The 20,418-nt window shown below is 37.2% G+C and overlaps 4 protein-coding genes across 4 annotated transcripts; 2 read left to right on the top strand and 2 right to left on the bottom strand.

Annotated features, from left to right (window-relative positions):
- Positions 1 to 13: 13 nt before the first annotated feature.
- LOC116299941 (uncharacterized) lies at positions 14 to 16,442 on the top strand. The gene is made up of 5 exons (XM_089026628.1): positions 14 to 123; positions 1,070 to 3,715; positions 3,794 to 3,807; positions 4,593 to 4,674; positions 10,634 to 16,442. The coding sequence occupies exons 2-5, from the start codon at positions 1,152 to 1,154 to the stop codon at positions 10,941 to 10,943; spliced, it is 2,970 nt and encodes a 989-aa protein (XP_088882754.1). The 5' UTR covers positions 14 to 123; positions 1,070 to 1,151; the 3' UTR covers positions 10,944 to 16,442.
- Positions 5,037 to 10,700, top strand: LOC116299973 (uncharacterized). The gene is made up of 4 exons (XM_089025658.1): positions 5,037 to 5,387; positions 8,860 to 8,877; positions 9,367 to 9,732; positions 9,871 to 10,700. Exons 1-4 carry the CDS (start codon positions 5,087 to 5,089, stop codon positions 10,557 to 10,559), a joined length of 1,374 nt encoding a protein of 457 aa, XP_088881784.1. The 5' UTR covers positions 5,037 to 5,086; the 3' UTR covers positions 10,560 to 10,700.
- LOC148914219 (uncharacterized) lies at positions 14,395 to 15,234 on the bottom strand. The gene is made up of 2 exons (XM_089025659.1): positions 14,798 to 15,234; positions 14,395 to 14,708 (listed from the first exon to the last, which is right to left on the bottom strand). Exons 1-2 carry the CDS (start codon positions 15,232 to 15,234, stop codon positions 14,486 to 14,488), a joined length of 660 nt encoding a protein of 219 aa, XP_088881785.1. The 3' UTR covers positions 14,395 to 14,485.
- LOC116299966 (ubiquitin-like protein 7) lies at positions 14,395 to 20,359 on the bottom strand. Its single transcript, XM_031708702.2, has 9 exons — positions 20,159 to 20,359; positions 19,957 to 20,070; positions 19,532 to 19,614; positions 19,056 to 19,140; positions 18,579 to 18,636; positions 17,992 to 18,148; positions 17,189 to 17,324; positions 16,437 to 16,600; positions 14,395 to 16,054 (listed from the first exon to the last, which is right to left on the bottom strand). Exons 1-9 carry the CDS (start codon positions 20,289 to 20,291, stop codon positions 15,935 to 15,937), a joined length of 1,050 nt encoding a protein of 349 aa, XP_031564562.1. The 5' UTR covers positions 20,292 to 20,359; the 3' UTR covers positions 14,395 to 15,934.
- Positions 20,360 to 20,418: the final 59 nt, after the last annotated feature.

Genomic DNA, 20,418 nt, shown 5'->3' with positions numbered 1-20,418 from the left:
TCATCCTGATCAGTACGTAGCACTTCCGTAAGTAATTGGATACTCCTTTTCCAAGGATACGCGAACAAAGAGTCTTCTCCGCAAATAATTGACTTCAAAAGATGTAAAACCAAGAGGTAAAAGGTAAATATTGGAACAATCATTGGCTGCTATGACTTAATTAAGAGCTTAGCAAGTCATTTTAGGACTTAGACCGGCCGAAAGTGGAAATTAACGACTGGCAAACGTCCACATTGATCAGAGAAATAATGTAAACTCGAAACCATTACTGTTGTGTGTTAGTGTAGTACAGCCTCTTTTCCAGATCGTGAATCCCGTAACGATTATCCTTTACCTGTTTGCGTATTTTGTTTCTTACGATAAACATTTTACTAAATTCGCACTGAAATATGTGTCTGCTTTTAGGCAATCGCTGTAACTTTTGATCGAGTAACGTTACTTATTTTCTACGTTCAGTGGCTCATTTTAAGTTATTATTAATGGGTAATTAGTTGTGGTTTGTACAGGTCTTCTGTCCTATCAAAAGACAGCTGCAAACAAGGCAAATACATTTGCTTTATTCAAGTTGAGAAAGATTTCTCAGGGTTTAGAAGGCAAGAGTTCGCGTCTTCAATTTTGATAGTTTTTTGAGGGAGTCGCCAGGTTGCCAACAGATGCAAGTTTGTTTTGGCTACTTAGCAACAATCCCTGTCGTTCTTGACCTTATTCTAGAGTGTTCTCCTTTCTTGCGTATTTATACTTTATTCTATCTTACATACGGGGTCAAGCGTACTGTCTGCCTGATATAAAGTATTGCGTTGCATACAAAGACGCGGACACTATCAAGTATCAAGTATGAAAATGTTTGGTACCAAATTTTTCATCATGGTATTTTCCGTTTTTTGTAGATGACACGCGGTAATTAAAAGAAATAATCAAATTAAGAAAGGAAATATTTAGAATATATTTAAACTTGTAAGGGTAAATCTATAACGACTTCGAAACCTGGAAGTAAAAATATGAACAGCTAAGCATACGTATTCAACATCCCATGTAATTCTTTTTTTTTTCCACTTTTATTTTTTAACAGAAAACAGAAGAAATCAAGAAAATAAAATAAAACAAACTCAACTTTAATTTTTCCAAATTCGATAAAGCTTCTCAAGTGAAAAATGGAAAACGATCTAAAAAGCAACGCAGAAGAATGTAATGAAACCAATGATTCAGGCCAAAACGGGACAGCGATAACTTTAAGCAAATATCATGAGGCTAACATCAAATATCACGAAAAACAAGTCACAATAGCTTTGGAAAAGGGGGATAAAATGATGGAGAAAACTGCCTACAGAAACTTAGGTACGATTTATAGATCGTTAGGAAAGTATGAAGAAGCCGTTGAAAACTACGAAAAGTGTTTGATTACTGCCATAGAAGTGGGCGACAATAGAGGCAAAGGAAAAGACCTTGGTAATCTAGGAGCTGTAAACATAGAAATGGAAAAATACAAAAAGGGCATTGATTATTTCAAAGTCCAACTGACTATTGCAATAGAAATGAAAGATAGAAGAAGTAAAGAACGAGCCATTAGTAGTTTAGCCAACGCATATCAATTGTCGGGTAAATACAACGAGGCTGTTAAATATCACAAGATGTGCTTAAGCACTGCAGTGCGAAATGCTAATAAAGAGATGGAAGGGAAGATTTACGAAGACTTGGGTTTTGCTTACCAGAAAATGAGAAAGTACGACGAAGCAACTGGGTCTTACGAAGGGGCGCTATGTATTTACAAGGGAATAAGAGAGGAGTATGGCCAGGAAAGAATGAACAAGAACTTGGGAAGCCTTTGCCAGAAGATAGGCAAGTACAAAGAAGCGATTAACTATTATAAAAAAGTATTAAGAGTCGTAAAGAAAAGATACGATACAAAACGTGAAAGAGAGTTGTACGAAAACTTAGGAAATGCTTTCCAGTCGTTGGGGGAATATAATCGTGCTATTCTGTATCACGGGGAGAGCTTAAGAATTGCTGTTAAAGAGAATGATGAAGACTCAGAGGGGTCTGCCTACGAGAACTTGGGGAACTCGTATCGGTCACTTGGAAGATATAAGGAAGCCTTGAAGTACTACGAGATGTTCCTTGCTGTATGTAAGGAGAAAGAGAGCAAGAAAGATGAAGGACGTGCCTATGCATGCTTGGGAAGTGCGACTTATTTGCTGGCTAAACAAAACAACTCCAGTTCTACGTCCATTGTGAAGGAAAACAACAAGAAGGAAAGGAACAAAAGAAAAGGAAAACCTCTAGAAGAAACATCTTCGTCATCTTCAGCAGAAAGATATAGCAACGCCATTGACTATTACAAGACGTCTCTAGCCATAGCTGAAGAGGTAGGTGACAAGAGGAGCAAGACGAACGCATATGGAAACATAGGGCTGGCATATCATGCGCTTGGTAACCATGACGAGGCCATAAAAAACTTTGAAAAAGAGCTGGAACTGGCTAGAGAGATTAGAGATAAGAAGGCTGAAAGCCGCGCATGCGCAAACCTGGGAGCTGCTTGTCAATCGAGTGGAAATTTTAGAGAGACTATTCAGTATTACAAGATGTTTCTGAAGCTGGTAAGCGGAGACATGAGGAAAGAAGCCACGGCATATCAGAACATAGGAGTGGCTCATCAGCATCTGGGAAGATACAAGATAGCTTTTAAATACCATAAAAAACATCTTAGCATCGCAAAACAAATCGTTGATAGAAAGGACAGCAGTAATGGAGATGCTACACCGTACGAAGCCGATACCAACGCCATGGGAACATCGAGCATCGCTGCAAAACACCTGGACAAGAAGAGCGAAGAAGAAGCGTATAGAAACTTAGGAATTGCTTGTCAATCTCTTGGGAAATACTTGGAAGCCATTGATTATCATCAAAAACAGATGAAAATCGCGAAACAGATTCGAGACGAAGAAGGGAAAGAGAACGCTTATCGTGAATTAGCCAACGCTAACCAATCATATGGAAAATACGACGAAGCCATTAAACACCGCAAGATGTACCTGAGCATCGTCAAGCAAAACAATAACAAGATCGATGAAAAGATGAACGGAGAAGTGTATGAAGACTTGGGTGTTGCCCATGAAGCAATAACAAACCTCCCCGAGGCGATTGCGTGTTATAAAGATGCCTTACGTATGTATGAAGAGATAGGAGACAAAGTGGGCCAAAGGAGAATTGTGAAGAAACTGGGAAGCCTTCACCAAAAAGCTGGCAAGTACGAAGAAGCCGTGTTATATTATACCACAGGTTTAGAAATCGTCAAAGAGATGTGTGACAAAGAGACTGAGGAAGAACTGTATGGATATTTAGGAGTGTTGTATCAATGCATGAAAAAATACGAGGATGCAATAATATGCCACGAGAAAAGCTTAGAAATTGCCAAGAACGAGGAATGCGATGTTGCGCAAGCATGTGCGTACGATAACTTAGGAAATGTTCACAAGTGTCTTGGGAAGTATTCTGAAGCTTTGGGGTTCTACAAGAAGCACCTGAATATTGCTGAAAAGAATGGTAACATCAAAGCACAAGGACATGCCCTTGAGAATCTTGGGAATGTGTGCTGTTTGTTGGAAAGGTACCATGACGCTGTGAGACATCACAAAAACCACCTGCGTATCACTATAAGGATTGGTGACAAGAAAGGACAGCTACGAGCGAAAAGGAACTTAGATAACGTCTATAAGTTGCTTTAGGAATTCAGTGAATAGTTTTCATGTTTTTGTACATATTCTACTGAAACTCACTGAATTGGACTTTATCGTAGAATGCTAGTGAATAGTGAGGACTGAGGCGGAGTGTGTGGGAAGAGCTTGAGATTACACATACTCTTGCACAGAGACGATATAGATTTGTTTGTTTAAGTATATCTAGCTCTAGTGTTTCAGAAATGAATAGACCATAGATCAACTTGTTCTCAAGTGAGATTACGAACAAACATGGTGCATCGTAGTCTATAAGGCTTCGAGAAAAACTGGTGTCTTTTGTTCATTATGCCTTATACGTGTTGATTGTATTTTAAAATTTAAATCAAAGTTCTTTATTTTTAAAAACTCAAGTCTCAATAGGAATATAAATATAGAAGAAACTATATCTAAAATGTATATGTAGATATATATATATATACAACCGTTATTAAAAAAAGATATGAAAAAAGATATGAAAAAATCATGCAATAAATAGATAAAATAAATCGGATCAAGAATATATATACTAAACGTTAATAATAAAAGCTTATGAAAAATGCGTCTAATTTGTATTAAGTTATTTAACAGATGGCTCCAACCGCGGTCTACATCTAAATCTATTTTTTTAATATTGGAAAAAGTTTTCTTACAGTGAGGACACTCTAACCATGAACACTTTGTGCCTTTTTGCTACATTTTTTACTCCTTTTTTTAACATGCATCTCTGGAGTGAATCATTTAGAAATAAGTTGTCTTCTGATCACGTAGCATATTTGAGTTCAATCCTACTTTTTTAGAGGGTTTGAAGCAGTAAAAAGCTGAGAAAATAAAAATCTGAATAAAGTCAAGTGTTCATGGTTCGAGTGTCTTCACTGTAAGTGTTCTTGAACCTCTCTAGGCATAATAATGCAGATCTTAATATGGAAAATGAAACTTTGGCTCTAATCCTTAAAATGGTTTTGTATTGTTTTGTTTTTTTTTTGTCGTGTTGTTTGTATACAAGCTAGACCATAATGCACCACGTTCATCAAACTCAGAAAATACCTCTTAAATTCAGTGCTGACACACTACTAATAGTAAATCGCAATAATGCAGTGCAAAATGTATTGTTTTCTTTTCTTTTGTCAATGCTATTTAGTACAAAGCAGTGCTAAATGCATGATCTTGTTTCAAAAATTTAGTATTTGTTCTCTAGCTAGAAGGGTAAAAGTAGTATAGCTAACGATACAAGTTTGGCGTGTTCGATAGTTTAAATTTTATGCCCTTGGGCTTCCTGTGTTGTAGTTTCTTGGAAGAGTACCCCCTACATACATATTATGATAATGACTTCCGCTACCCTTGCTTGAAATACAGTTCATAACAAAATTATTAAGATGGAAAAAAACCGAATAGTTTTGTTTAATATCCTTAAAAAAAGAGCTAAAAGCATTCTTCAAAGTTTACTACATGGCAACAACAACCTGATTAGGGATCTAAGGGGATTACTTGAGGGGATTCCTGGTATTAGCAAGGAAGAACTTGAACGTGTCGAAACGGTCGACGATCTTTGGGACTTTTTAGTAAGGAAAGAGGTTATCAGTATGGACGATTTGCAAGTGCTGAAGAATGTTGCTAGATATATTAAGTCAAAAGAGTTGGAAGAGGAAGTAAAAAGCTATGAGTACGAGAGTTCTGGTAAGTTACAAATGACAGAACCAAACGACATGTTGATTTACAAGTAATGATGAAAAGGTAAATTATACACCGTGAAAAGATGAAAAAACTTACTAGTAAGTTTTTTCATCTTTTCACGGTGTATAATTTACCTTTTCATCATCACTGTTTCATTAGAAACACCGACGCAGCTCACACTAGTTTTTAGCTAGTTATATCTTCTGTTGATTTACAAGACAAATTTATACGATTTACATCTACATTTATTATTAATTGACAACGCTTTCGCATCAAGTCAATAATTTTTTTACATTTACGTCTATATTTACGTCTACGATTGTTGCGATTACCATTAATTTTGAGGTCAGACTAACAGTTTGGTTATTCTCAACCCGAGAAATTTTTTGCGAAGCTGAGTCAGTAATACTAGTAAATATTTAATATTACGTTTGTTGACTATGATTATATATATTTTGTTCCACGTACGGTTATGGAAAGTTTATAAGTTCTAAGGTTAATTATATCTCCATTGGCTTGTGGTCTGCTTGGCCCCGTTGACTGTGTGACTTTTACCGCTGAAGTCCTCTTAAAGGGCCACTTGGACGAAAATCGCTCCAAATTTAAAACTTTTTCATTCGAGCTGGAACTTTGCTGAAATAATCTTGAATACATTAAGAACCACCCACTGGAATATCTTTCTGATATTCGAAAGGGAAGGGCCAAAATTTTATTCGACTCAAGAAGACTGGCACGAGTACTTATGACGTCATTTACTCAACCCAAACCAAAACATTGGTGGGTAATGTATGTGCCATGTTCGTAAAACTCGGTTTATTTGGTTTATTCAGAAAATATATAATGTTTCATTCGGTTTCCTAACTACTATATGACCAAACAATGTCTAGGCGCTGAAATTTTTCAGTTTCAATAATACTGACGATCATAATTCGAAAATTTCAATACATCTCGGCACGCCAAGAATCACAACAAAGTATATAGGACGCATGGACGAGATTCCTAGCGGTTCCATCGCGCGAAGTGACTGAGATATTCGGGATTTATTCGAATCATTTTAAGGATAACAACTTTTAAAGGTATATTTACATACAAGGGCAAAGAGCAACCCCACAATTTGGGTCCGCGAGACATCCGACACAATGAAAGAAAAATCTACGAGCTGAGTGACAGACGCCGCTGTCGCGCGAGTAATAAATAAGAAACCTTTGACATGTTCTTTTACAAAGATGATATTAAATAATCGTATGTTTGTACCTATTCAATGCATAATAAACATTTTGAAGCAAATAATAACCGTTCTGTAGTAAATCAGCTAGGAGAATTACGAGCTCACATTCTAAATTATTCGGCACATAGATCTAAGTATATTGTCACAAATCTTTATATCACAACACAGAATTCAAAAGGCAATCGGTTTTTTTCATAACATCAATCACTATTAGATTACATTGAAACTTCAAATTTAAGATCTTTATATCATGGACAGTATGTAGCAAATACAAATAATGAAATGAACGTAAGGAATTTTTATGAAAACCTCTTCCCAAGCATTGCTTCTTCTTCTAGTTCGGCTTCATCTTCATACATTATAACTTATGGTTCTAACTCTTCAGGATTGACAAAGCGAGCGTCCAAAGGAGTTTCCATCATATTTGAAGAGGTATCAAAGGTTTAAAAAAGTCTGTTTAGATATTCTTTTCACGATAACGCGTTTAAAACATCAAATAAACTTCAGGTAATTTAACAAGAAATCTATAGTCAAAACGACGCTAACATGACGGTGTTAAGTAAATGACGTCACAGCGTAAAACTGCTGTACATAATGGCTGTGGCCACACTGGGGCGTTTAACTATAGTTCAGCCAATTCTAACAATTGTTAACTTCAAAACCAATGTGACCTCTCTTCTGTTTAATTAACTATTGTTAGTTGCTATGCTGGTCGTCAAGGTAAAACAATGGAACTTAAACCAAGTTAAACTAAGGTACAACCCATGGTATAGATTCTATTAAGAAAAAAATGACCAATTAGGTTCGGTTATTTTGTGTAAGTGGAATAAGTATGTCGCGCCAATAAAGGGACAATTAAATCAGTCCCTCCAAAACGTATACGTAGCACACGGTAGTCTGTGTTTTCCTTTAATTTCACATTTTTCTTTAAGGTATAGGTTTTTTGGACTTCTTGATATTCGAAATTGCTGTTGCCAATACGGATCATGTTCATACACACACTCATTTAGCATAGAATTGAACCAGAACTGAGGTCTTGGAAGGATCCACACTCTGCGAGTATCGGTTACGTCTTAGTAAAGGTGCGATAACTGAAATAGTAAGCAATCTAAATCGCCGTGATGACTGAATAACCCTTAAATAATAAAAAATTTCGTCCTTTTTCGTTTTTGCTTGAATAACAGGAGAATAATCCTCAAGATTCTTCTGTCAGCCATTTTCGTGTTTTGACTGATAAGTCACAGAAGTGTGAGTCGTTCTTGGTGTAACTATGGTTAAACCTCACATGTGTGACCTCAAAGTTGTTTAACCATATATGAAAGAGTATAACTATAGTTTGTATTACGTCATTTAACTAAGCTAAACTACTGCTAAACTATAGTTAAACGCCCAAGTGTGGCCACAGCCAATGACTCGTTGGCCGCGTGACAAAGAAATTAATAGACTCTTCCACAGTCTCTCGCTCGTCCGTTCCGTCTACACGCTTAGAGACTGTAACGGTACAATGACCGAAAGGACTTATGGGTCCCGAAAACTTGGACCCAGCGTGCTTTGGGAACCAAAATACTCGTCCACAGTCTCTCTCGTTTCAATATTTTCAAGATGGCGGCGAAAACGAGAGAGACTGTGGACGAGTATTTTGGTTCCCAAAGCACGCTGGGTCCAAGTTTTCGGGACCCATAAGTCCTTTCGGTCATCGTACCGTTATAGTCTCTAAGCGTGGAGACGGAACGGACGAGCGAGAGACTGTGGAAGAGTCTAAGAAATTAATGGCGGACGAAAATAAATCGTAAAATTTTGGCCCTTCCCTTTCGAATATTAGAAAGATATTTCAGTGAGAGGTTCTTAATGTGTTCAAGATTATTTCAGCAAAGTTCCAGCTCGAATGAAAGAGTTTTAATTTTGGAACGATTTTCGTCCAAGTGGCCTTTAACATGGGGAACAAAGCAGAAAGCCGTTCACGACTTAATGAGCAAATAATGAGAAATCGCTACAGATCACAAGCAGCGTTTATTTGGTTTCCCTGCAAATGGCTGCACGGCACGGAAATGATGACATTGAACCAATCACAGCGAGCAAGATCACTACTTATCCAATCAGAATGATCGGACACTGCACCGTCACGGTCACGCACGGCATGCTTTTAATAGTGACACGAAATCTCTTCTATAAATTAATGCCATGATTTTTTGACAAAATTCATTAAGAATGCATAATAATTTTATTCTATCTCTTTTGTCCTGACAGGAATTGCAAAAACTGCAAGTAAGAGAACAAGTATTTATAACATATACCTCATGACTGGAAATAATAATATTACATTTTGGTTTGTATGAACTGCAAAATTACTAAAAAAAATTCCAAGAATTTCAGGTCCTTAATGCCTTTCATCCTACCCCTCCCCCCCTCCTACCCGCCCCCTCCCCCTCCCCCTCCCCACTTTTCTGATAAATCATGAACTGTAGCTTGGGTGAAACTCTGTTCATGAGAAAGTAAAAATGAATAGAAACGAACGGACAAAAGGGGATGGGATAAGGAGCAGACCTGGATAGGCGCATTATAAACATTTCTTCTTCTTCTTCTTCTTCTTCTTCTTCTTCTTCTTCTTCTTCTTCTCATTAAATCATTATCATTAATTATCATTATCATTATCATTATTACTATTACCGTTACTATTATTATAATTATACTACTATGATAATTATTATATTCTTTATAATTTATCTTTCCATTTCTATATTTATGCATCTTCAGAATTGGTTATTAGATCAGTGTTATCTATTGGAACTGGACTACTTTTTCTTAGTTTCTGTGGCGAAAATGAGTCTGCAAAGCAGGATATTCAAAAAAAACTTGTCTTGCCTCCACTGACGAAACTTCATGAAGTGTACGAAGGCTCAGTTTGTTTCGTAATTGAAACAACGAGCCTATCATCGTTGAAACAGTTATGGAGGAGCTACAAGGACGGTTCCTTGAAGAAGAAATTCCAGAAAGTCATCAATGAGATTGACGAAGTAAGAAAAGTGACCCAAGGAACAGAGGTTGATGTGACAGTTGAGATTGATGAAGAGGAGTACCGTGAAGCATGCTGGGTACTGGTGCTGGCAGAAATTGAACAAGGTATGTGAGCTTATCATTTACCACCTGTTCTTTTATTCAAGAGCAAGGCTGTATTACCAATTGTGGTCAAAGACTTGGCCTTCACTTTATCTGATTATGAAGTTATATTATGTATATTTGTGTTAATCTGTATCGCAGCCGAAGTTGAACAAGACTCAAGTAAGAGTATCCAAAGACCGCGTCGTCATTCGTTGTCATGCGAACAAGATTTTTTGCCAACATGTGACAAAACACGATTCTCTTGGACAGCTTTGAAGGAAGCAGAAAACAAGCTGGCGAGAGAGACAAGACGAAGAATATATGTAGAGAAGGAAAACGAAAAGTTAAGGCAAGTGAAAAGAAGGTTAGAGGAGGAAAATGAAATTTTAAAACAAAATATGAAATCGTCGAAGGAAATTGAAATGTTATTAAGGAAAAAGATGGAGTGCGAGGAAAAACAGAGAATACAAGAAAAGGAGGAAGATGAATGGTTAAGGCAAGAGATGAAATTAGTAAAGGAGAGATATGAAAAGTTAAGGGAAAAGATGGAGTACGAGGCCGAAAAACATAGAATACAAGAAAAGGAGGAAGATGAATGGTTAAGGCAAGAGATAAAATTACAAAAGGAGAGATATGAAAAGTTAAGGGAAAAGATGGAGTACGAGGAAAAACATAGAATACAAGAAAAGGAGGAAGATGAATGGTTAAGGCAAGAGATAAAATTACAAAAGGAGAGATATGAAAAGTTAAGGGAAAAGATGGAGTACGAGGAAAAACATAGAATACAAGAAAAGAAGGCAAGAGCTGAAAGCTGCTTCGGAGAGGCTGCAGATTCCTGGAAAAGCTGAATGCTCAACTAAACAACGAAGATGAGTTGAAGACTGTGGTTAATCACTCCATCTTCATAACCTACAAGTTCCTGACAGCAGGCTCAACTGGCTGTTCTGAGTGTTTGTAATAGTGGCCGTGGGGAGATAACAATGGGGAGAGCTAACAGTCGAGCGTTTCTTGCTGCAGGAGCTCGTGCTGTGGTAGCATCGTTGTGGACCATTGATGACAATGCCACATTGAATTTCAAGATAAGCTTTTACACGTCCCTAAAGATGGGAGAAAGTGCAAGTAAAAGCCTCCAAATTGCCATAAATGACATTAAAGGAGAAGAATATTATGAAGACCCAAAGTACTGGGCTCCTTTCTTTCCTATCGGTGATGATGTCACCATCAGTGTATGAGAAATGAGAGAGAACCAAGATTACAGTGAACCAAAGTACTGGACTCCTTTCTTTCTTATTGGTGATGATGTCACCATCAGTGTATGAGAAATGAGAGAGAACCAATATTACAGTGAACCAAAGTACTGGACTCCTTTCTTTCTTATTGGTGATGATGTCACCATCGGTGTATGAGAAATGAGAGAGAACCAAGATTACAGTGAACTAAAGTACTGGGCTCCTTTCTTTCTTATCGGTGATGATGTCACCATCAGTTTATGAGAAATGAGAGAGAACCAAGATTACAGTGAACCAAAGTACTGGACTCCTTTCTTTCTTATTGGTGATGATGTCACCATCAGTGTATGAGAAATGAGAGAGCCAAGATTACAGTGAACTAAAGTACTGGACTCCTTTCTTTCTTATTGGTGATGATGTCACCATCAGTGTATGAGAAATGAGAGAGAACCAATATTACAGTGAACCAAAGTACTGGACTCCTTTCTTTCTTATTGGTGATGATGTCACCATCAGTGTATGAGAAATGAGAGAGCCAAGATTACAGTGAACCAAAGTACTGGACTCCTTTCTTTCTTATTGGTGATGATGTCACCATCAGTGTATGAGAAATGAGAGAGCCAAGATTACAGTGAACTAAAGTACTGGACTCCTTTCTTTCTTATTGGTGATGATGTCACCATCAGTGTATGAGAAATGAGAGAGAACCAAGATTACAGTGAACCAAAGTACTGGACTCCTTTCTTTCTTATTGGTGATGATGTCACCATCAGTGTATGAGAAATGAGAGAGCCAAGATTACAGTGAACCAAAGTACTGGACTCCTTTCTTTCTTATTGGTGATGATGTCACCATCAGTGTATGAGAAATGAGAGAGCCAAGATTACAGTGAACCAAAGTACTGGACTCCTTTCTTTCTTATTGGTGATGATGTCACCATCAGTGTATGAGAAATGAGAGAGCCAAGATTACAGTGAACTAAAGTACTGGACTCCTTTCTTTCTTATTGGTGATGATGTCACCATCAGTGTATGAGAAAGGAGAGAGAACCAAGATTACAGTGAACTAAAGTACTGGACTCCTTTCTTTCTTATTGGTGATGATGTCACCATCGGTGTATGAGAAATGAGAGAGAACCAAGATTACAGTGAACCAAAGTACTGGGCTCCTTTCTTTCTTATCGGTGATGATGTCACCATCAGTTTATGAGAAATGAGAGAGAACCAAGATTACAGTGAACCAAAGTACTGGACTCCTTTCTTTCTTATTGGTGATGATGTCACCATCAGTGTATGAGAAATGAGAGAGCCAAGATTACAGTGAACTAAAGTACTGGACTCCTTTCTTTCTTATTGGTGATGATGTCACCATCAGTGTATGAGAAATGAGAGAGCCAAGATTACAGTGAACTAAAGTACTGGACTCCTTTCTTTCTTATTGGTGATGATGTCACCATCAGTGTATGAGAAATGAGAGAGAACCAATATTACAGTGAACCAAAGTACTGGACTCCTTTCTTTCTTATTGGTGATGATGTCACCATCAGTGTATGAGAAATGAGAGAGAACCAAGATTACAGTGAACCAAAGTACTGGACTCCTTTCTTTCTTATTGGTGATGATGTCACCATCAGTGTATGAGAAATGAGAGAGAACCAATATTACAGTGAACCAAAGTACTGGACTCCTTTCTTTCTTATTGGTGATGATGTCACCATCGGTGTATGAGAAATGAGAGAGAACCAAGATTACAGTGAACCAAAGTACTGGGCTCCTTTCTTTCTTATCGGTGATGATGTCACCATCGGTTTATGAGAAATGAGAGAGAACCAAGATTACAGTGAACCAAAGTACTGGACTCCTTTCTTTCTTATTGGTGATGATGTCACCATTAGTGTATGAGAAATGAGAGAGCCAAGATTACAGTGAACCAAAGTACTGGACTCCTTTCTTTCTTATTGGTGATGATGTCACCATCAGTGTATGAGAAATGAGAGAGAACCAATATTACAGTGAACCAAAGTACTGGACTCCTTTCTTTCTTATTGGTGATGATGTCACCATCAGTGTATGAGAAATGAGAGAGAACCAAGATTACAGTGAACCAAAGTACTGGACTCCTTTCTTTCTTATTGGTGATGATGTCACCATCAGTGTATGAGAAATGAGAGAGAACCAATATTACAGTGAACCAAAGTACTGGACTCCTTTCTTTCTTATTGGTGATGATGTCACCATCGGTGTATGAGAAATGAGAGAGAACCAAGATTACAGTGAACCAAAGTACTGGGCTCCTTTCTTTCTTATCGGTGATGATGTCACCATCAGTTTATGAGAAATGAGAGAGAACCAAGATTACAGTGAACCAAAGTACTGGACTCCTTTCTTTCTTATTGGTGATGATGTCACCATTAGTGTATGAGAAATGAGAGAGCCAAGATTACAGTGAACCAAAGTACTGGACTCCTTTCTTTCTTATTGGTGATGATGTCACCATCAGTGTATGAGAAATGAGAGAGAACCAATATTACAGTGAACCAAAGTACTGGACTCCTTTCTTTCTTATTGGTGATGATGTCACCATCAGTGTATGAGAAATGAGAGAGCCAAGATTACAGTGAACCAAAGTACTGGACTCCTTTCTTTCTTATTGGTGATGATGTCACCATCAGTGTATGAGAAATGAGAGAGCCAAGATTACAGTGAACTAAAGTACTGGACTCCTTTCTTTCTTATTGGTGATGATGTCACCATCAGTGTATGAGAAAGGAGAGAGAACCAAGATTACAGTGAACTAAAGTACTGGACTCCTTTCTTTCTTATTGGTGATGATGTCACCATCAGTGTATGAGAAATGAGAGAGCCAAGACTATGTGCTAAGTCTAAAGGATCCTCCGGTTTGAACATAGGTTTTATATTTTTAGCATAGTTTTATCTTATATATCGGCATTGAAATACTACTCACCATCAGTGAAAAAAAGGTCTTCCAATAGTTCTAGAAGAACGAAAAGGACAGGTTTTTGTTGAAAACGTCAGAGTATGAGAAGTAGTGTACATAATGGGCCCATATTTATCACAAAAGAGACAAACGAATAGCAGCTATGTGTAAAGGACTTTTGTGAAATACCAATAATTTGTAGATGCAATGGATTTATGCATACATATTGTCTTGTATTTATTATTCTCATACTCATTAATTATTCATGAGGTAACTAGCCAATCGATTACCTCGTACCTGGTCACATGATGTATCTTGAAACTAGGTCAAGTGTCTTAAAGCCGGGGAGGGTTTTGATATCAGCAGGGAAGAGGTGGGGCTGATGAATTGGAACAAAAGAAATTAATTCAGTCGACCAACAACTGGATCAAAATTAATTCAGTCCAAGGACTGGAACAAAATTAATTCAGTCCAAGCATTGAATCAAGTCAATATATAGAAAGATGAAAACAGAAAATTTAATTCATCAAGCATTTATTTCAGAAGTTATTACCAATAAACTATAATCAATAATAGTTGCAAATATACTCAACACTTCGTTTAACAACTTACTTAGATATTAATGAAATTTCAAAACAATTTGCTATCGTAAACTTAGCATTTTCTATAAGTATAAATATCTTAGCTGTTGACTGGCCTAGTACTCCTTTCCTCCACATCGTCTCTTCCTCTTCTTCTGTAATCACCTCTTTTTCTTCCTTTCTATTAGTAACCCCTTCGGCGTGGACACTTTTCATCTCTGCATCCAGAATTTTTCTCAGTCCAGAAAAACTAAAAGAAAAACGTTCAGTTAGAATAATATAAGGTTTTATTCATGTGCAAAGTAAAGCAAATAAACAGAAAGTTTCTAATTAACTCACCACATGTTAGACTTGTCAAGCATATTGACGTCGTTTCGGTTTTTCGACTCTAGGTGGCGTTTAAGGCTAGCGATAAGCTGATAAAGCGTACGAGCAGGATATGGCGAACCTTTCTTGTTTGCTGCTTCTTCAACAAATTTGCCAAGCCAGAAGTTTAGGGATGGAACTGTCATAGTTTCCCATGCCTCAATATCCAAATTTTGAATGCTCTCTAGCGAGACATCCATGGAGGTAGACTCCAAACTTGCCACTTTGTTTTCTCTACTTTGCCTCCATTCTTCAAAAATATTCACAGCCCAGTTATTCTTGTAACGGGTTGAAATTGGCACAGCTTTTTGCAAAAGTTCTTCTTCTTGGGCTTGACTTTTCACTTTTCGAAAGCGTTTTAAAGGTAGAAGCTCCGCTTCTTCATCGCTGTCTCTTTGACGAGAAGCCATGTTGAAATGAATACATTCAGAGAAAAATAACTGCTATTTGCATAAGTAATTCAGATAGCATTTATCTTAAGAAATCCCAAAGGACGAAAGCAAAATAAAACCATTACAAAACAAAAGATTGTCATTATTACAACTAGGTGAATGGAGCGAAGATCATATACAATGAAATAAATACAAGATAAAAACAACATCCCTCATGAATAATTAATGAGTATGAGAAGTCATTTCAAATCCTCCAAATCGGACTGGACGGGATTTCAAAGTCCTTGCAATTAGTTCCAGTCCTCGGCTTCGCCTCGGACTGGAACTAATTGCGCGGACTTGAAATCCCGTCCTGTCCTCATTGTCGGATTTGAAATATTACTTCACATTCAAATGTATATACAGCTATTTTATAAAATGTTGAATGCTGCATACTGAATAGCGCAACACAGGTTTAGAATTATTGCTAAATTGTAAAAAAAACATTCTGTACTTACATAAAATACAGTCAGTATCTAAAATATGTACCTTAAATCTAAACTTGGCTTCCAAAAGACTGTTGTTATCTGCCACAATGACATAAGTTGCTATTCACTATTCACTATTAAGTATGCAGTATTCAACGTCTTTTGAAATAGTTGCATACATAGGTAATAGTTGTACAACAGTGTTAACAAAAAATAATTAAATTATAAGATCATTATTTGTAACATCAATATCATGTTCCACCAAAGATGAACTCAAGAGCAGCTTGTACGTTGCCTCCAGTTGCTCTGAGTGCTCGTAAACTAACTTCATCATCTGTGATGCCCATGTCGCGTAGTTGCTGAAGCTGGTTCTGAATCACATTATCATAACAGTATTAAAATAGGCAAATGTACTAACATACATGTCAAAAACCTACTCCACTTAAATCCACCAGTTGTGTCAAAATCAGTTGCAGCTCATAATTGTTTATTGCACCTTAGGGATATACCATATTTCAACAGCGTTAACTAACTGGAATAACCATGTTGGCTACACGGTGGCTTAATAAAGTTGACTATATTATAAAAATTGGATATTTTATAAAGATTCATATGGAAAAAAATGGGAGTTCTTTTTCAAATTGACACAACTGCTTGTTTAAAGGGAGGTTTGACTGATAAGAATTGGCTAGTTTTATCAAAATAAGAAAAACTACAAGTAGTTAGATTAAGAAATTATTAAAAATAATTTACCTGCAATTGAGCATTGCTTGGTGGTTCAGTGTTGGGTGAATTGCTAGTATTAACAGCAGCAGTTGCGGCAGCAGCAGCTGCACGACCAGACAGGGCAGTAGTTATTGCGTCAGTAAACATGTCTCTAGTAACCCGCTGTGGGGTTCCTGTACTTCTTGATGGCCCTGCACAAATAAGACACACAAATTGGGTATGAATACAAGGAGTACTGGTAGATAGTATTACTTTACTTAGAAACACTGGGTATTACCCTGAATTATTACTAAAGAATTGATGACATGCATTGAACCAAACGATGGCACAATTTTATCTAACCTTGAAAAAGCCTCTGGGCTGAACAATGTAAGGACATAGGTAACTCACAGATTAAACCCTGAAACAACCTCTGGGCTGATCTAAGTCAGGGCATGGCTAACTCACAGATCGAACCCTGAAACAAACTCTGGGCTGATCTAAGTCAGGGCATGGCTAACTCACAGATTAAACCCTGAAACAACCTCTGTTTTGATCAAAGTCAGGGCACGGCTAACTCACAGATTAAACCCTGAAACAACCTCTGGGCTGATCTAAGTCAGGGCATGGCTAACTCACAGATCAAACCCTGAAACAACCTCTGGGCTGATCTAAGTCAGGGCATCAAAAAATCAGAATTATTAAGTGTTTTAGTTCTGCAGAGGGAGGAAAACCAGGGAACCCAAAGAAAAACCCACAAATCAAGAGAGAGACCTGACAAAGTGTTGTGACTACTGTACCTTCTGTTGGTGATGACGAAGGTAGTCCTGCACTAGCCAGAGCAGATTGTAACATAGATGGTGTTACAGGCACAGGTCGACCAGATGCCTGAATGACTTCTTCTCTTGCTGCGATCATTTCTGCACGAGCCAACACCTATAGTTTAGTGGAAATTCAACATAAATTCTTTATTATATAAGTTATAGAGTTGAGGTATTTAGGGCACACTGGAATAATAGGGTTTTGGAACATCTATCTCACAAGAAGAGGCTTAATACTGTACCACAGTATTACTTTAAGGTTATGATCATTGAAGCTTGAACTAGAAAAGTACTTACTCCCCACATTTCCTCCCTCTGCAAAAATTAATCTTTTATACTCTAATTTCATCTTTTGGGGACCTTGACAATATTGTGTTCTAGTATAAATACACAGGTGATTATTGAAAATCTCGCGGGTTGATTGGTTGAGAAACTCACACTATCACACGATAATCACCTCCAACAATAATCCAAAATGGTGGCCAGCCACTTTGTTGCTGTTACCAGGAAAAAAGGTGTCTTTTATCTTTTTTTTTTATTTTGAAAGAATCACCTGTGTATTTATACTAAAACAATTATTCACCTCAGGCTCAGTGAATATTGAAAATAATAACCTCAACTTTGTTTCGGTTATTGTTCCCCGATATTCACTTCACCTTCAGTGAATAATTGTTAAGTAAAACCAGATTCTCCTCCCCCAACCATTCAAGGAAGTGAATTAAATATGGATAAAACTAAATTACATTTCCCACTGATAAATTGAATGCAATGAAAAGACTGACCCCTGGTTCTACATCAGGCATGTCTTCATCAGATTCATCAGCAGCAAGTATACTTCTAACATTCTGTAGTCCAGATCTACCCTGCCCTCCTTCTGTAGCTGTAGCAGCTGCGATGTATGATGCAGCTTCAACTAGACTTGGATGCTGTTGAACCACTCTAAAAGGGAAAACATCTTTCAAAATCATTATTTCACTATGGATCTGCATGTAGGCCTAGTCATCAATCATGTACAGTAGTTCCAGAAAATGACCATACTTTTACATGTGGGAGAATCCATCTTATGCTCTTCCCACAACTAAGCACCATAAAATCCCCATTATAAGCCCTGGGCTTAAACCATCATCCTTTTCCACTATTGCATCGCTATTTGCATTGCGTTTTGTATTGCGTTTTGCATTGCTATTTGCATCACTATTTGCATTGTTATTTGCAAGGATTTTAAAGTATTTTCCATGCCTCAGATTTTCCTTATTTTACAAATCTCGTAAGGAAATGTTCCTGGAACTACACACTGTGTCCATCAACAGCAAAAACAAAACAAAAATGATCGATTAATTCTTCTCTAAGATGCATGTTTAGTGCTTACTGTTCAATGTCAGCTGTTTCTATAACTTGTTGAAGAAGTTCTTGGTCTTGAAGGAGAGCTAACAACAAAACAGTAATCATTTGAATTCATTTCAAATTGAAACATTCCACTACAATCACTTCACAATATACTAATAATGTATCATGTTGAAGTATATTTTTTCTAAGCAAAGTCTTTCTATTAATTGAGTTCTATAGATTTGATTGGGAGAGAGCCTTCAATATAAACCCATATTGTTGGCTGAGAATTACCTCAGGATAGGAATCGCTATACAAAGCTTATTGCAATCTTGAGTTTCCAATACAAGTTTATATTGATGGTGTTGGTAGAAAATATATCCCGTATTGGCCTTTGTCTCTCAAATGCTCAATCACAGCACCTTAATGCCAATGGCATAGTACAGCTGTACTATGAGTTTTGATTATATAATAACTATATGAAATCTACCCTATTCTCAAAAATCAAAGCCTTTCTTACCCATAGCTGTGAGGTCCTTTGAAAGACCTGGAGTAGCTGCCACTAGCTGTTCCATCATCTCGGGATTGGTAAGAATTTTTTCAACCTAAAAATTTAATTAAAATGACCTTTCAATTTTATCAAGGTTATCTAAATCAACATGAAATTTAGCATGTCTGTTTTATGGGGGAGGGGGGGGGGGGGGAACTGGAAGAAAAGAAACTTGGAGAAAGCTCCTTGAATCAGGTTATAGAGGCAACAACCTCTACTCACTTGCCATGTGTCCTCCAGGATTTGAACCAGAGACCCTATAAGTGAGTGTGCTACCTCTATATAACCATAAGTCTTAATAATACAGGTGTTAAAATAACGATCGGACATCGGAACATGCTTGCCCAGAATTGCAACATGTCCGGTCAAATCTTTCTTTTTAAACCAGAAACGAAGTATAACTGAGCTAACACTAATTTAGCAGGTCATCAAGACTGGCAACTTACTGTGGTTCTGTAGGCTGGACTTTTAATGGCTGCTTCAAGAACTTGCATGACATTTTCTATGGAAGCACCACTACCTTCAGGTTCTAAAATAATACAGAATTAATTATCATATCTATTTTTTATATTCTCACTGATCTTTACCCAATTTCTTTTCCTTAATTCATCCATTTCTAATCTCTTACTATGTTTCTACCTTCATCCATTCATTCATCCCCCTCTCATTCCCTTCATCATGACATTCATCATTCCATCCCATCTGTCTGTCATTAATCCATCAATTAAGTATCTTTCATTCCTTCCTCCCTTCCCTCCATTCATTCATTTGTTTATAGTACTTTTATCACTCCATCCTATCCTTTCTCCCTTCTTTCAATATTTTCGTTTCCATAAGCCATGTAAAACCTACACGACTACAACAGACTTACCAGTTGGTTCTATTTGTGGAAATTTTCTCACGACATGGACAGTACAACCATCTTGTATCCCATAACTTGACAAGGCCATGTTATCTTTCATTAATTGTCCCCCATATATCAAATCTAGAGCAAATAAGATTAATCCTCTTTCAATTCTCAACATATAAGAATCCTACTCGACGTTAAGAAAGGACAGAGATTGCCGACTTACTTTGTTCTACTACGGGAATATTCATAACCTTTGAAGCTCTGTCTTTCAACTCACAAACCTTTTCACTCCATTCTATACCTTCCACTTGATGTTTTTGAAGACTAGTTGCCTCTTTTAAACGAATAAATGGCATATTTTTAACTTATGTTTTCAATATTTTGATTTTTCTATTTAAAAAAATTTTCTTATTCTGTAACCGCGCAACTGTAAAAGTCGAGGAGGACTGGGGCTACAAAATGATTGGATAATCTTAAATTTGC

The sequence above is a fragment of the Actinia tenebrosa genome, unplaced genomic scaffold (genome assembly GCF_029948245.1).
Source record: "Actinia tenebrosa isolate PJP-AT-01 unplaced genomic scaffold, QUT_ActTen_1.0 PGA_scaffold0__85_contigs__length_37466705, whole genome shotgun sequence".
NCBI lineage: Eukaryota > Metazoa > Cnidaria > Anthozoa > Actiniaria > Actiniidae > Actinia > Actinia tenebrosa.
The sequence above is the reverse complement of the archived record's forward strand: the minus strand, read 5'-3'. Positions and strand labels throughout refer to the sequence as shown.

What these genes read in the sequence shown, in the direction of transcription:
- LOC116299941 (XM_089026628.1), top strand. Translation starts at nt 1,152, where the DNA reads ATGGAAAACGATCTAAAAAGCAACGCAGAAGAATGTAATGAAACCAAT. An exon ending in CTAATCCTTAAAATGGTTTT is followed by an intron (nt 4,675 to 10,633) that starts GTATTGTTTTGT and finishes TACAAGTTCCTG; the next exon opens with ACAGCAGGCTCAACTGGCTG.
- LOC116299973 (XM_089025658.1), top strand. Translation starts at nt 5,087, where the DNA reads ATGGAAAAAAACCGAATAGTTTTGTTTAATATCCTTAAAAAAAGAGCT. An exon ending in GCTGGCAGAAATTGAACAAG is followed by an intron (nt 9,733 to 9,870) that starts GTATGTGAGCTT and finishes TCTGTATCGCAG; the next exon opens with CCGAAGTTGAACAAGACTCA.
- LOC148914219 (XM_089025659.1), bottom strand. Translation starts at nt 15,234, where the DNA reads ATGGCTTCTCGTCAAAGAGACAGCGATGAAGAAGCGGAGCTTCTACCT. An exon ending in CTTGACAAGTCTAACATGTG is followed by an intron (nt 14,709 to 14,797) that starts GTGAGTTAATTA and finishes TTTTTCTTTTAG; the next exon opens with TTTTTCTGGACTGAGAAAAA.
- LOC116299966 (XM_031708702.2), bottom strand. Translation starts at nt 20,291, where the DNA reads ATGCCATTTATTCGTTTAAAAGAGGCAACTAGTCTTCAAAAACATCAA. An exon ending in TATTCCCGTAGTAGAACAAA is followed by an intron (nt 20,071 to 20,158) that starts GTAAGTCGGCAA and finishes TATTTGCTCTAG; the next exon opens with ATTTGATATATGGGGGACAA. An exon ending in TCCACAAATAGAACCAACTG is followed by an intron (nt 19,615 to 19,956) that starts GTAAGTCTGTTG and finishes GTATTATTTTAG; the next exon opens with AACCTGAAGGTAGTGGTGCT.